Here is a 16,037-nt window from a genome sequence, read left to right on the forward strand (position 1 = left end):
TTTTTTTTTTTTTTGGGTCCGGTAGTGGGCCTGAACCCTGGGCCTGGGAGCTGTCCCTCAGCTCTTCAGCTCAAGGCTAGCTCTCTACCACCTGAGCCACAGCACCACTTCCGGCTTTTTTCTTTTTGCTGATGTCGTGCTGAGGAATTGAACCCAGGGCCTCAAGCATGCAAGGCAAGCGCTGTACCACTGAGCCACCTTCCCAGCCCAAGTCTTATGGACCTTTTCTGCCAGGGCTGGCTTCAAACTGCGATCCTCAGATCTCAACCTCCTGAGTAGCTAGTATTACAGGCCCTAGCCACGGTCTCCCAGCCATTTACTGAACGTTTTAATGTACCATGTAGAGTGTCGTGATGAGTCAGAAAGCTGTGTGTGTGTGCTGTAGATTTTTTTTTTAATTTTATTTTATTTTATTTGAGAACATACTGTACAGAGGGGTTACAATTACATGGGCAGGATAATGCATACATTTCTTACCAAGCATTGCAGCCTCCTCCTTTGGTTTACCCTTCACATCCCTTCCCAGCCACCCCCCTCCCCTGTAGATTTTAAGAGCTCTTGCTGTAAACTTCCTGTTATTTTCCTTAAGTCTGGTGGACAGCTCACTTAGTGTCATCAGGTGGGCTTTTAAGAAAGGTACTATCATGGCAGAACTCTTGTCCTAAGACCAAGTGTTGCTCATCTGTTGTTTCTGTTAAAGTGACTGCTGTGTGTGGAGAACCACTTAAACGTCAAGAACGGATGCCCCAGAGAGACTCGTGAAGGTGAAAGGAACGGGGAAACGGGTCGAGATCACAAATGCCACACCACTTCCAAAAAGAAGAAGAAAAGCCGGCTGAGAATGCGCGCCTGCGCAGTACGAACCCTCCTGCGCACTAGCTGGACCGGAAGAGTTGAGGCGGGCAGGGGGCGGGGACAGGGTTGCTAGGAGGACGCGATGACGCCAGGGGCCTCCGCGTTCCTCTCCACCAATAGCCGGTGCGTGCCGCAGTGACGCTCGGAGCGCGTCACGCTGACGACGCGCGAAGGGCACGGATCTGAGGGCCCGGAGGACATTCGGCCTCTGTGAGCCGCAGCCTTTCCGAGGGAGCGGTAGGGTGTTCGCCATCTTAGGGAGTGAGTGTGGCCCGGCCTTCCCCGCCGTGGGTGTGGGCAGCGGAGCCCCTGTGGGACCGCAGCTTTGGCTGTAGGCCCGGTCGGGTGCGGAGCTCCCTCGGGAAAGCGCCGTGACCTCCTCAAGGGCGCGCGGAGGCGGGAAAAAGAAGGCCGCTGTCGGGGCTCGCGGCGCCGGTGCCACCGACGGGCGCCCTGCCTCTGCCCTTAACCGTGCTCTCCCCTCCCCTCCCCTAGGAAGATGTTCTCGTCCGTGGCGCACTTGGCGCGGGCGAACCCCTTCCACGCGCCGCACCTGCAGCTGGTGTCCGATGGCCCGCGCAGCAGCCCGGCGGGGCCCCCGGGCCCGCCCAGACGTTCCCGCAGCCTGGCGGCCGCCGCGGTGGAAGGTGAGCTCAGACCCTGACCCGGCCCGGGTCACCAGCCACCAGCTCCTGCGGTGCCCGCCCTTCCCTCCACGCCATCGTCCAGGCCCGAGGTGCCCGCTCGGCCTCGGAGGCCTGGAGGACGGGGAAGGACGCGCCCGCCCGCTGCCCCCGGAGCCGGCTCCTGTTGATGGCCGGCTGTCAGCCTCTAGGTCCCGAGCCGGTGTCCGATCGGTGGACCTCCCTCAAGGGCGTGGAAAGGCCTAGGCCTGGCGTCACCCGGTGACCTCCACGTCCCCGAGGGAATGGAGGCAGGCTGAGAGGCCGTAACTAGCTTACTGTCTCCAGCACCAAGAGCCTTGCTGGTCTGTCGGTACTACTGGGTAATCTTTTTAGACATTGGTCACCCACAGTTCTCTGCCCTTCGATTTACCAGGGTAATTTTTTTCCCCCTTACAAATAACTTCCCTGACTCATAGTTAGCAAGTTTTATATTAGCTCATGTTAGTAAGATAAATTCCACTAAGTCGTCTGAGAGAACCGAGATCTCTTGTATCTACTTGTGGCCCAGAGAAATTCTAGAAAGGACATAATTGATGGGACATCGTTTGGGCCTAATTCAGCTTCATGTTTTAAATCCCAGTGGTGCATACATTCAGAGAAACCTGAAATTGTGGCAGTTGGGAGAATGTTAGCCTACATTGTGCCTGTAAAATGGAAAAGCTAAAAGTTTGGTGGGTTTTTGTCTTTTTCCATTCTTGTGCTGTGTTATGCCTTAGTGTGGATTTAAAAGTCCTCACATTATTATTCTAACTAAAGTTAAAGCGTAACACTTAAGTTATTGAATGTAAATTTGCAGGAATTGTGCATATCTAGGTTTATGTTACAAAAGTTCTCAAGTGGAGATAGTATTGGGTTAGTAGGAGCAAACTTGAACTTGGCAAGGTTTTTACATGTAGAATGCTCTTCTGAATCTGATTTGTATTCTGAAGCATGTTCCTGTCAGCTGTTTTTTGTTTTAATTGAAGAGGCTATTACAGTAGATAACTTTTTTTTAACATCACAAAATAAGAGACATCCCACGAACATAGAATCCTAATTTTAAATGATCTGATTTTCACAGCAAATTACTAGAGGGGAAATCATCTTTCCACTCATCTGTAGATGACTCCGTTGGGGTAGTGCTATTTTACAGGGAATTTTCTTTCATTCCCATGCCTTTATCATTTCTGAAGAAATACTTACTTGCTTTCTTTCTTTCAATCAAACAGAGCAGTATAGCTGTGAATATGGATCTGGCAGATTCTTTATCCTTTGTGGACTTGGAGGAATTATTAGCTGTGGCACCACTCATACAGCATTGGTTCCTCTAGATCTGGTTAAATGCAGAATGCAGGTTTGTTTTGCATGCTGGATTAAAGTATATTGTCGAAGCATGGCTGTTGTAAGATGTAGACATCTACTAACAAGCTGTGTGGAAACCTAACTATCCAAGAGGTAAGTTGATGACCAGTAACATGAGTTTTGAACTAAAATGCATGGTGTGTCTTTGTCTTATTACAGAGTACAGTTGTGAATATGGCTCCATGAAGTTTTATGCACTTTGTGGCTTTGGTGGGGTCTTAAGTTGTGGGCTGACACACACTGCTGTGGTTCCCCTGGATTTAGTGAAATGCCGTATGCAGGTTTGTATTCTATGGCAATGTTGAACATTTTTCATGTGATTTAATTCTAAATCTTAATGGGTTTCATAAATGAAGTTGAAGACTGCTAGAAACTTCATTAGGAAACTAGACTATAATTTCTTTAACTTGTGGTCTTTATTTTTTGGTGCTGGCTCTGGGGCTTGAACTCAGGGCCTAGGCTAGCATTCTACTATTTGAGCCACAGCTCCAATTCCAGTTTTTGTTTTTTGTTTTTTGTTGTTTTTTTTTTTGGGTCCGGTCGTGGGGCCTGAACTCTGGGCCTGGGCGCTGTCCCTCAGTTCTTCAGCTCAAGGCTAGTGCTCTACCACTTGAGCCACAGCGCCACTTCCGGCTTTTTTCTCTTTGCTTATGTGGTGCTAAGGAATCGAACCCAGGGCCTCTGGCATGCAAGGCATGCACTCTACCACTGAGCCACCTTCCCAGCCCCAATTCTAGTTTTTTTGGGTTAGTTGATAGGATATGAGTCTCAAGAAGAGGCTGGGAATGTGGCTTAGTGATTAGAGTGTTTGCCTAGCATGCATATACCCTGGATTCCATTCCTCAGTACCACATAAACAGTAAAGGCCAGAAGTGCTAGCCTTGAGCAAAAAAAGCTCAGGGACAGTCCCAGAACTGAGTTCAAGTACCCTCCAACCCCACCACACCAAAAAAAAAACAAAAACAAAAAAGAATCAAGGACTTTCCTGCTAGTATTATAGGTATGAGCCACGGGTGCTTTGGCTAATGTTTTAAATTTAAGAAATGTTTTTGTTTTTTTTTTTGGTCAGGCATAGTGCTTGAACTCTGGGCCTGGGCACTGTCCCTCAGCTCTTCAGCTCAAGGCAAGCCTCTACCACTTGACCCACAGTGCCACTTCTGGTTTTCTGGTGGTTAATTGGAGATAAGAGTCTCATGGGCTTTCCTGTCTGAGCTGGCTTTTGAACTGTGATTCTCAGATCTCGACATCCTGAGTAACTAAGATTACAGGTGTGAGCCACCTGTGCCCAGCTAGAAATGTCTCTTAGAAAATGATATTTGCTCTCAGACTCTGGTTGAAAATGGCTTTTGGCTACTGGTGTTCAGTCCTGGCCAAAGTTTCTCCTTGAATGCCTACTAGTTCTTTACAAAGCCCAGAAAGTCATTTTATAAGCAGTTCACTTGATTACACATGGGTGTAATCAGTCTGTGGGCTATGTCAAGTCACATTCTGTTCCTATATATTGATAAGACCAAGGCAAAGAATGCATGTAAAATTTTTGGTCAGTCCTGGGGCGTGAACACGGTGCCTGGGCACTGTCCTGAGCTCTTTTTTGCTCAAAGCTAGCACTCTTACTACTTGAGCCACAGCGACACTTCCAGCTTTTCCTGTTTCTGTGGTACTGAAGAAGCGAACCCAGGGCTTCCTGTTTCATGCATGCTAAGCAAGCATTCTACTACTCAGTCACATTCCCAGCCCTACATGTGGATTTGTTAAAATGCTTTTAGTGTCCTTGTATGAAAATACTATAGGCATGGCCTCTTGTATAATATTTATGTAAGAGTTTTCTTATTTGAATATCTTTTAATTAGGATTATTGAAGAATAATCAAACATTGAAAATTTATTTGTCCCAAACAGGATTAAAAGTCTCCTTACCTAAAAGAGAAAGGAAGGTGAAATATTAGGAGAAAGAGAGAGGAAGGTGATGTATGTATACCAGCCCTTTTAGTACTGACAGAAATAGATAAGCCCCTTCATTAATATGAATTATATCTTTGCTAAAATTTACTCGTCTCTCAAAGCAATTTTAGCTTAAATCAAAAGATAACTTCTTGCTTTTATATACCTTATAAAGTTATAAAATTTCCTAAATGGATTCATATACCAAGAATCCAAACTTCTCTATTATTTAGACAGTAGTTTTAAAACTAGGTTTTTTTTTTTTTTTTAAGTATTGAGAGTTATGAGTCAATTTTATTTTGCATTTTTTCTTGGGTTTTACCATTTCATCTACCTTTTCTAGATTCTTTGATTCAAAGCCAGACCTTGAGGAACAAAATGTTTCCATTTTAAAATAATCATAGATACCAAGCTGATACTATCACTTGTATTTACCTTTGTATAGTGACTGAAATCTATTGTAGGAACAAAAGGAAAAAATGAAATCAAATATGTAGGAGGGGGTTAGATCTTTGCATTTTATTAATTCTTTTCCTTCTTTCAAATAAAGGTGGACCCACAGAAGTACAAGGGCATATTTAATGGATTCTCAGTCACACTTAAAGAGGATGGTGTTCGTGGTTTGGCTAAAGGATGGGCTCCAACTTTCATTGGCTACTCTATGCAAGGGCTGTGCAAGTTTGGCTTTTATGAAGTCTTCAAAGTCTTGTATAGCAACATGCTTGGTGAGGTATGTGATTTAAAGTGCTAAAAGGTTTTGGTGTTTTTTTTGGTGGGTCATGGGGTTTGAACTTGGCCTGGGCACTGTCCCTGAGGTTTTGTGCTCAAGGCCCATGCTCTACCACTTTGAGCCACAATGCCACATCTGGTTTTCTGGTAATTAATTGGAGGTAATAGTTTCAATGACCTATGAGCATAAGAGAAACATCAGTTATACATTGATTGTGTGATATGAAACAAACCAGTGTGGTGCTGTACACTTAATCTCAGCACTTAGAAGACTGAGGCAGATTAAAAAATGTGTGAATTGTAGTTGTTATATGGAATTGTCAAAGTTAAACTGAAACAGACAATTGGAAGTGATTTACTTTGCTTTTTAGGAGAACACCTATCTCTGGCGAACATCACTCTATTTGGCTTCTTCTGCCAGTGCTGAATTCTTTGCTGACATTGCTCTGGCTCCTATGGAAGCTGCTAAGGTTCGAATTCAAACCCAACCAGGTTATGCCAACACTTTGAGGGATGCAGCTCCAAAAATGTATAAAGAAGAAGGCATAAAGGCGTAAGTAAACCTTTTCCTGAAGATAATCTCCTAAGGAACTTCTATTTCTTAGTAAAGTATTTGTCATTTTGCAAAGACTTGATATTTGGTCTAAACCTTTGTTAGTTGATTTTAAAGGAGGACTTATTAGAACTCTTGTACAAATCTGTTCACAGTTCAAAATTTGCATGTAGGGCTGGGAATGTGGCTTAGTAGTAGAGTGCTTGCCTTAGCTAGCATATATGAAGCCCTGGGTTTAATTCGTCAGTACCACATACACAGAAAAAGCCAGAAGTGGCACTGTGGCTCAAGTGGTAGAGTGCTAGCTTTGAGCAAAAAAAGCTCAGGAACAGTGCCCAGGCCCTGAGTTCAAGCCTCAGTACTGGCAAAAAAGGGGGGATGTAGCTAGGCCACAACATGCTTCCTTAGATCCACCTTTGTGGATGAATCTTGATCTGAGTTCTACTTGTGAACTTCTGTTTCTTGTAGTTCCAGTCAAAGAAACATCCAGCAACTTTTTGGTTGTACAGTCAAAGGTGCTTGAGTCATTGGCATGTGAGATGAATATACCTGCATGTTAGTCTAACGTTCTGATAGAAATGACATGCTGTCATCCTCTACTCTCAGGACTCGACTGGTGTGCGGACATTTCCATTAATGATAGGTCTTTGCTAGTTTAATAGCTGCAACTGTGTAATCAAGTCATCTGATACCCTAGGTTCTACAAGGGAGTTGCTCCTCTGTGGATGAGGCAGATACCATACACCATGATGAAATTTGCCTGCTTTGAACGTACTGTTGAAGCATTGTACAAGTTTGTGGTTCCTAAGCCCCGAAGTGAATGTACAAAAGCCGAACAGCTGGTTGTAACATTTGTGGCAGGTTACATAGGTAAGAATTGTTTAGACACACTTGTCTAGAATTTGGGACAAATATTTACATTGGCTTCTACTGGTGAGATACAATTTCCCATAACATAGGACCTGGATTCATGAATGCTTTGTAATTAGGTTGTAAAGTCTTCGGTCCTGGGCTTGAACTCAGGGTCTGGGTGCTGTCCCTGAGCTGTTTTGCTCAAGGTTAGTGCTCTACCACTTCTGAGCCTCGATGCCATGGTGGTTAATTGGAGATAAAAGTATCAGGGACTTTATGCCTTCCAAACACTGTCATTGATCTTGGCCTCTTTAATAGCTGGGATTGTAGTTGTGAGCCATCAGTGTCTGGCTATGGCCAAATTTTAATACAAAATGACTAAAACTGCCTAATTTTACACAGAGTATTCTGTGTCTTGCCTATAGTCTTGCCTCTATATTTTTTTCCTTTGAGATAGTTTTTTTTCTCTTGCCCAGGCTGACCTCAAATTCCTAGGCTCAAGCAGTCTTCCTGTGTAGCTGGGATTATGGGATCTCTGACTTAAAACTAAAGTTGATTAAGATACATGTAAAATGTAAAGGGGGCTGGGAAGGTGGCTCATGGTAGAGCACTTGCCTTGCATGCCTGAGGCTCTGGGTTCCATTCCTCAGCACCACATAAGCAAAAAGAAAAAAGCCAGAAGTGGTGCTGTGGCTCAAGTGGTAGAGCACTAGCTTTGAGTTGAAGAGCTGAGAGACAACACCCAAGCCCAGAGTTCAGGCCTCATGACCAGACCAAAAAAAAAAAAGATACATGAAAAGGGTTGTTAACTACAATGTGAATATTTTAGCCACCTGGAATCATTAATCTTGACTTTTTCAGCTGGAGTCTTCTGTGCAATTGTCTCTCACCCTGCTGATTCTGTGGTATCTGTGCTGAATAAAGAGAAGGGTAGCAGTGCTACTCAGGTCCTCCAGAGACTTGGCTTTAAAGGTGAGATAGACTTTTTCTGTCTAAAGAAAGAATACTTGAGTGTATTGCATTTATTTCATTCGTATTTTTATCTGAATCAGGTGTGTGGAAGGGACTCTTCGCCCGTATCATCATGATTGGTACTCTGACTGCACTACAATGGTTCATCTATGACTCCGTGAAGGTCTACTTCAGGCTCCCTCGCCCTCCTCCTCCTGAGATGCCAGAGTCTCTGAAGAAGAAGCTTGGGCTAACCCAGTAGATAGATCAAAGCAATACGGACTGAATCTGCTTGTTGATCAGTGTTCAAGAAAGTGCAAAGGAACTTTTATATATTGACAGTGTAGGAAATTATCTATTCCTGATAAAATTATGTAGTACCCTTGCTAGCTAAGGCAAGAGTTTCAAATTTACTGCTGAAATAAACTAATCTGTTCGTGATTTTTTTTTTTTTTTTGGTCTGAGTTTATGGTTACTATAAAAACTAGCTTTAATTAAACCTAGGGCTGGGAAGGTGGCTCAGTGATAAAGTGCTTTCCTTGCATGCATGAGGCCCTGGGTTTGATTCCTCAGCACCATATAAGCAGAAAAGGCTGGAAGTGGTACTGTGGCTCAAATGGTAGAGCGCTCACTGTGAGTTGAGGAGCTGAGGGACAGTGCCCAGGTCCAGAGTTCAGGCCCCATGATCCACAAATAAAAAAAAACAACCCAGCTTGGTGCTGGTGGCTCACACCTGTAAGCCTAGCTACCCAGGAGGCTGAGATCCAAGCCCCAGCAGGAAAGTCCATGAGACTCTTATCTCCAGTTAACCACTAGAAAATTAGGAGTGACGCTGTGGTTCAAAGTGGTAGAGTGATAGCCTTGAGCAGAAAGCTCAGAGATAGCACCCAGGCTCTGAGTTCAAGCCCCACAACGGATTAAAAAAAAAAAAAATTAGAAGCCAGGTGGCTTTAGTTCCATATTACCATCTTTATCTGTGTTCCAGAAAGAAGGGTTCTAAGTACAAAAGTGAACCAAACTTGAGTCTTTCCAAGAATGAAGCTAATCCAAAGATTTTTTTTGTGTGTTAACAGACTGAAGTCCCACACATGCAAAAGTCACTTAAATGTAGTCTTCCTGTATTGAATGAAATAGCCTTGGAAATGTGTCTCCTACTCAAGATACACTATGAACAAGAATTTGATGAACAGGGCTGAGAATGCATGAAGCCCTGGGTTTGATTCCTCAGCGTCACATAACCAGAAAAGGCCAGAAGTGGCGCTGTGGCTCAAGTGGTAAGAGTGCCTGCCTTGAGCAAAAGAAGCTCAGGGATAGTGCCCAGGCCCTGAATTCAAGCCCCTAGGACTGGCAAAAATTCTTTGGATGTACAAAATTGTTTGGCTTTCTTTGTGGGATGCAGTTTATTGCAAGGTTTGCAGATGGGAGACAATGTGAGAGGCAGTGTCATTCTAAGTTCCATGACAGTTAAAAAAGGTTAAAACTGCTGGGCGCAGGTGGCTCATGACTGTAACCCTAGCTACTCAGGAGGTTGAGATATGAGGATCACAGTTCAAAGCCAGCCCAGGCAGGAAACTCCATGAGACTTATCTCCAATAAACCACTAGAAAACTAGAAATGGTGCTGTGGCTCAAGCAGTAGAGTGCTCTCCTTGAGCTGAAGAGTGCAGGGACAGCGCCCAGGCCCAGATTATAAACCATACAACCGACCAAAAAAAGTTAAAACTCAACTTTTACTGGGTGATGACCTGTTACTGATCACTGCACAGTTTTGACTTTTTTTTTTTTTTTTTTAATTTTTTGCCAGTCCTGGGGCTTGAACTAAGGGCCTGGGTACTATTCCTGGGGATTTTTTACTCACGGCAAGCATTGTTACCACTTGAGACTCAGTGCCACTTCTGGCTTTTTTGAGTAATTTATTGGAGATGAGTCAGAGTTTCCTGCCTGGGCTGGCTTCAAACTTCGATCCTCAAATCTCAGCCTCTTAAATAGCTATAATTACAGACATGAATCTCCTGTGCCCAGCTTCACAGATATTCCAGAAATATGCAGATGATTCAAGATGATTCTACAGCATTGTTTTATTTTTGTCAGTTGTAAGGCTTAAACTCAATGCCTGGGTGCTGTCTCTGAGCTTTTTCACTCAAGGCTACTAGCATATCACCACTTTGATCCACAGCATCACTTCCAATTTCCTGGTGGTTAATTGGAAATAAGAATCTCATGGACTTTCCTGCCTGGGCTGGCTTTGAACCACAATCCTTAGATCTCAGCTTCCTTAGTAACTAGGATTATAGGCCTGAGCCACTACCACCTGACTCAAGCCATTATTTTCTGTGTAGGTTATTTATTTTAGGCTAGATGATAACACCTTAAATACTGTATGTATTACTGAACATACTTAACATGATTTTATGAGTTGATACTCATGAAACCACCACATCATCAATAATCATTCTTAACCTCAAAATGTGTGTGTATAATCTATCCATGTCTATCACCAGGGACGGTATAAACATGCAATTAATTGGCATTTTATGTGTCAACTTGATTGAGCCTAAGAGATGCCTGGTAAAACAGCTAATGTGTCTGAGAATGTTTCTAGAAACTAGCATTTATTTCCATTGGCACACAATATTCACAGGCACCCCCTAATCCATGAGGGGACTGACAGTACAAGTCTTGAAGGATAAATTTGCTTGAGGTGGAACACCCGTTCTCTGGAACATCAGTGCTTCTGGTTCTTGGGCTTTCAGACTTAGTTTGGAATTCATGCCATGGAGTTTTTTAGTTTTATTCAGACTGAATTACACAATTGACTTTAATGTTCCAACTTGGATTGTGGTAGTTCCTGACCTCTATAATCATATAAAGCAATTCCTGAACACAGATCTGTTATTGTTCTATCTCTCTGGAGAATAGACTATTGATCTACTTTTTTTTTTTTTTGCCAGTCCTGGAGCTTGAACTCAGGGCCTGGGCACTGTCCTTGAACCATTCTGTGCTCAAGGCTAGCACTCTACCACTTGAGTCACACAGCACCACTTCTGGCTATTTCTGTTTATGTGGTACTGAGGAATCAAACCCAGGGCTTAATGCATGCTAGGCAAGCACTGTGCTATTTTTTGTTTCTTGGCCAGTCTTTTTTTTTTTTTGGTTGTGGGGCTTGTACTCTGAGCTTGGGCGCTGTCCCTGCACTCTTCAGCTCAAAGAGAGTGCTCTACTGCTTGAGCCACAGGGCCACTTCCGGTTTTCTAGTGGTTTATTGGAGATAAGAGTCTCACGGACTTTTCTGCCTGGGCTGGCTTTGAATGGCAATCCTCAGATCTCAGCCTCCTGAGTAGTTAGGATTATAGGCGTGAACCACTGGTGCCCGGCTTTTGGCCAGTCTTGAACTCAGCCTGGGTGCTGTCCCTGAGCCTCTTTGTGCTCAAGGTTAGTGCTTTACCACTTGAGCCACAGCTTTTCCTGAGTAGTTTATTGGAGATAAAAGTTTCACGGATTTTTCTGCCTATGCTGGCTTTGAACCACAGTCCTTAGATCTGATCCTCCTGAGTAGGATTACAGGCCTAAGCCACCAGTGCCCGGTTCCATTGATCTACTTTCTATGATGATTAATTTGTATTTATAACTGCAATTGCTATATTAAATGTTAGAATCTCCTCCAGTACTTTGGCTGTTTATAGCGACACATCTGCCTTGTGGCAGAACCTCTTTTTTTTTTTTTTTTTATTGTAAAGCTACTATACAGAGGGTTACAGTTACATGAGTGAGGTTATGAGTACACTTCCTCTTGAACATTGTTACCCCCTCCATTGTTTTCCCCCTATCATCCCCTCCCTCCTTCCCTTCCCCGAGGTTCTTTTTTTTTTTTGATTGTGATTAAATGATTACATAATTTCAAAGTCACAGTTCATTCTAACTTCCCTGGAGCAAATTGTCTACCACAGTCTGTAATATATAACAGTGTTCACATGTTATATACCATATTTGTGATCAGCAGCATGGGGATATTTAGTAGTGGTTCAACCAGATGAGCGGGAGTTCTTTGTTTCTTAAGTCCTGTTAGTTTTGTCGTTTCACCTAACCTTTTGGATTTAGCATCCACTTATCAGGGAGACCATGTACCGTTTGTCTCTTCGTTCTTGGCTTACCTCGCTCAACATGATTCCTTCTAGCTCCATCCATTTCCCTGCAAATGCCATTATTTTGTCATTTCTAATGGCTGCATAATATTCCATTGTGTATAGATACCACAATTTTTGGATCCATTCATCTGTGGTGGGGCACCTAGGTTGTTTCCATATCCTAGCTATTGCGAACAGTGCTGCAATAAACATGGAGGTGCACGTGTCCTTGTATATTGGTTCCTGTTGTTCAGGGTAGGTGCCTAGAAGTGGTATGACTGGGTCGTAAGGGAGGTCAATCTTTAGCTTTCTAAGGACCCTCCAGACTGCTTTCCAAAGTGGTTGTATAAGTGTACATTCCCACCAGCAGTGTAATAGGGTTCCTCTTTCTCCACATCCCCTCCAGCATTTGTCGTTGGCTGATTTGTGGATGTGGGACATTCTGACTGGGGTAAGGTGGTATCTCAGGGTTGTCTTTATTTGCATTTCCTTCACCACCAGGGATGATGAACATTTCCTCATGTGTTTCTTTGCCATTTTTATTTCTTCATTTGAGAAGTCCCTCTTTAGTTCCCTTGCCCATTTAGTAATTGGTTTGTTAGGTTTGGGAGGGATTAGTTTCTTGAGTTCCCTGTATATACAGGATGTTAACCCCTTGTCTGATATATTGCTGGTAAATATTTTTTCCCAATTAGTTGGTTGTCTTTCTAGCTTAGTTGTGATAGATTTAGCTGTGCAGAAGCTTTTTATTTTAAGGTAGTCCCATTTGTCGAGTCTCTCTCCAACTTGTTGTGACCCTGGGACTCGGTTCAGGAAGTTCCTTCCTGTGCCTATTAGTTCAAGTGTCTCTCCTACTCTGTCCTGTAGTAGTTTTAGAGATTCAGGTTTAATGTTAAGGTCTTTAATCCATTTTGAGTTGATGTTGGTGCATGGTGATAGGCTGGGGTCCACTTTTAGTTTTCTGCATGTGGCTGCCCAGTTTTCCCAGCACCAGCGGTTGAAGAGGCTGTGTTTCTTCCATTGTATGTCTTTGGCTCCTTGTCGAATATCAGCTGGCTGTAGGCCTGTGGATTTATATCTGGATCTTCTATTCTGTTCCATTGGTCTTCGGGTCTGTTTTTGTGCCAGTACCATGCTGTCTTTGTGATTATAGCTCTGTAGTAGAGTTTGAAGTTCGGCATGGATAGCCCTCCCATATTGTCTTTATCCCCTAGAATTGTTTTGGCTATTCTAGGTCTTTTGTTGTTCCATATAAATTTTTGGACTGTTTTCTGTAGTTCAGTGATGTACGTCATTGGGATTTTAATAGGAATTGCATTGAATTTGTATATTAGTTTTGGAAGTATCACCATCTTTACTATATTAAGTCGGCCTATCCAGGAGCATGGGAGGTCTTTCCATTTCCTAGTGTCTTCTGCAATTTCTTTCTTAACTTTTTATAGTTCTTATTAAATAGTTCTTTTACATCTTTGGTTAGGTTAATTCCTAAATATTTTATTTTTTGGGAGGTTATTGTGAATGGGGTTGCTCCCTTTATTTCCCTCTCTTCCTGTGCGTTATCAGTGTATAGGAAGGCAACTGATTTTTGTGGGTTTATTTTGTATCCTGCTATTTTGCCGAAGTGACTTATGATTTCTAAAAGTTTGGGGATGGAGTTTTTGGGATCGTGGAGGTATAGTATCATGTCGTCTGCAAAAAGGGATAGTTTAACTTCTTCTTTCCCTATGCGGATCCCTTTAATGTCTTTTTCTTGCCTTATTGCCCTGGCTAAGGGTTCTAGGACTATGTTGAAGAGGAGTGGAGACAGTGGACATCCTTGCCTTGTTCCTGTTTTTAGGAGGATTGGTTGTAGCTTTTCCCCATTAAGTATAATATTGGCTATTGGTCTGTCATAAATGGCTTTTATTGTTTTTAGAAATGTTCCTTCTATTCCTATTTTCTCCAGAGCTTTTAGCATGAATGAATGTTGAATTTTATCAAAGGCCTTTTCTGCATCTGTGGCGATAATCATGTGATTCTTGACCTTGGCTCTGTTGATATGCTGGATTACATTTATTGACTTACGTATGTTAAACCATCCGTGTCTCTGGGATGAAGCCTACCTGATCATAGTGTATTATTTTTTTAATGTGTTTCTGGATTCTGTTAGCTAGAATCTTGTTAAGGATCTTTGCATCTGTGTTCATCAAGGAGATTGGCCTGTAATTCTCCTTTTTGGTTGGGTCTTTGCCTGGTTTGGGGATGAGTGTGATATTGGCTTCGTAGAATGAGTTTGGGATAGCTCCCTCCTTCTCTGTTTCTCTGAAGAGCTTGAGGAGTATGGGTATTAGTTCTTCTTTAAAGGTCTTATAGAATTCTGCTGTGAATCCATCTGGTCCTGGGCTTTTTTTTGTTGGAAGACTTTTGATAGCTTCCTGTATCTCATTATAGGATATTGGCTTATTTAATTGGTTAACTTCTTCTTTGCTCAGTTTGGGTAACTTGTATTTCTCTAAAAATGCATCCATTTCCGCCAGATTTTCTTCCTTTAGAGAGTATAGCTTTTGAAAGTAGTCTGTTAGAATTGTTTGGATATCTTGGGTACGTGTTGTGATGTTTCCCGTGGCATCCCTAATCCTATTAATATGGGTTTCCTCTCTTCTTTTTTTAATTAATCTTGCCAACGGGCCATCAATTTTGTTTATTTTTTCAAAGAACCAGCTTTTTGTTTGGTTTATTTTGGTTATGGTTTTCTGATTTTCTAATTGGTTAATCTCTGCTCTCAATTTGGTTATCTGGCTTCGTCTAGTAGCTTTAGGTCTCATTTTTTCTTGTTTTTCTAGCTGTTTTAGTTGCAACATGAGATTATTTACTTGGTCTGTCTCCATTCTCTAGATGTGGGCACTGAGGGCAATAAATTTGCCCCTCAGGACTGCTTTTGCTGTTTCCCACAAGTTTCTTTGTGAGGTGTTTTCATTTTCATTGAGTTGTAGGAAATGCTTTATTTCTTCTCTGATCTCTTCTGTTACCCAGGCCTTGTTAAGGAGTGTGCTGTTCAATTTCCATGTATTAGAGAAATTTCTGCGGTATGCTTTGTTATTGAGAGCTAGCTTGATTCCACTGTGGTCAGATAGGATACAGGGGATTATGTCGATCCCTTTGTATTTGCTTAAGTTCCTTGCATGAACTATGATATGGTCTATTTTGGAGAAAGTTCCATGAGCTGCTGAGAAGAATGTGTACTGTGTTGTTTTAGGGTGAAATACTCGGTAGATGTCAGTTAATTCCGCTTGAAGTATGGCCTCACTTAATTCGGTAGCTTCTTTGCCAATCCTCTGGTTGGTAGACCTGTCCTTTGGTGAGAGTGGCGTGTTAAAGTCTCCTAGTATTATCGTATTGGGATCTATTTTATTCTGTAAGTTTGAGAGCATTTGTTTAACATATCTGAGTGCACCGATATTTGGGGCATATAAGTTGATGATGGTTATATCCTCCTCTTGGATTGTTCCCTTTATTAATATGTAGTGTCCGTCCTTGTCTTTCTGTACTGATTTTAATGAAAAGTTTATTTTGTCAGATATCAGGATAGCTACACCTGCTTTCTTATTGGGGGAATTTGATTGGTAGATCCTTTTCCACCCCTTCACTCTGAGTTTGTTTGTATGTTTGGCTGAGAGGTGGGTCTCCTGAAGGCAATAGATGGATGGGTCTTGTTTTCTGATCCAGTCCTCAGTTCGTTTTCTTTTAATTGGCGAATTCAGCCCATTTATATTCAGAGAAAGTATAGAGAGATGCATTGTTGTCCCTGCCATTCCGTTTTCCTAAGTTTTTCTTCTTTCCTTTCCTCCTGTGCTTGCTCAGTTAGACTTTGAGTAATGCCTGTTTGGGGCAGGTCCCAGTTCCTGGTTGCTTTCTTCAGGTTGTGTCCCCCCTCTTAGAATTCTTTGTAATGCTGGCTTAATGTTTATGTATTCATTTAGTTTTTCTTTGCTATTAAAAGTTTTCAGTTCTCCATCGAATGTGAATGC

At 42.6% G+C, this 16,037-nt stretch overlaps 1 protein-coding gene and 1 non-coding gene across 2 annotated transcripts; both read left to right on the forward strand.

The window, feature by feature from the left end:
- Positions 1-1,005: 1,005 nt before the first annotated feature.
- On the forward strand, positions 1,006-8,348 carry Slc25a3 (solute carrier family 25 member 3). Its single transcript, XM_042693269.1, has 8 exons — positions 1,006-1,116; positions 1,351-1,502; positions 3,042-3,163; positions 5,373-5,552; positions 5,923-6,104; positions 6,802-6,974; positions 7,818-7,928; positions 8,009-8,348. The coding sequence occupies exons 2-8, from the start codon at positions 1,355-1,357 to the stop codon at positions 8,167-8,169; spliced, it is 1,077 nt and encodes a 358-aa protein (XP_042549203.1). The 5' UTR covers positions 1,006-1,116; positions 1,351-1,354; the 3' UTR covers positions 8,170-8,348.
- Positions 6,498-6,733, forward strand: LOC122119333. Its single transcript, XR_006149540.1, has one exon. It is a non-coding gene; the product is annotated as a small nucleolar RNA SNORA53 (small nucleolar RNA).
- Positions 8,349-16,037: the final 7,689 nt, after the last annotated feature.

This window comes from Dipodomys spectabilis, unplaced genomic scaffold (assembly GCF_019054845.1).
Source record: "Dipodomys spectabilis isolate Male_0828 unplaced genomic scaffold, ASM1905484v1 ptg000163l, whole genome shotgun sequence".
NCBI lineage: Eukaryota > Metazoa > Chordata > Mammalia > Rodentia > Heteromyidae > Dipodomys > Dipodomys spectabilis.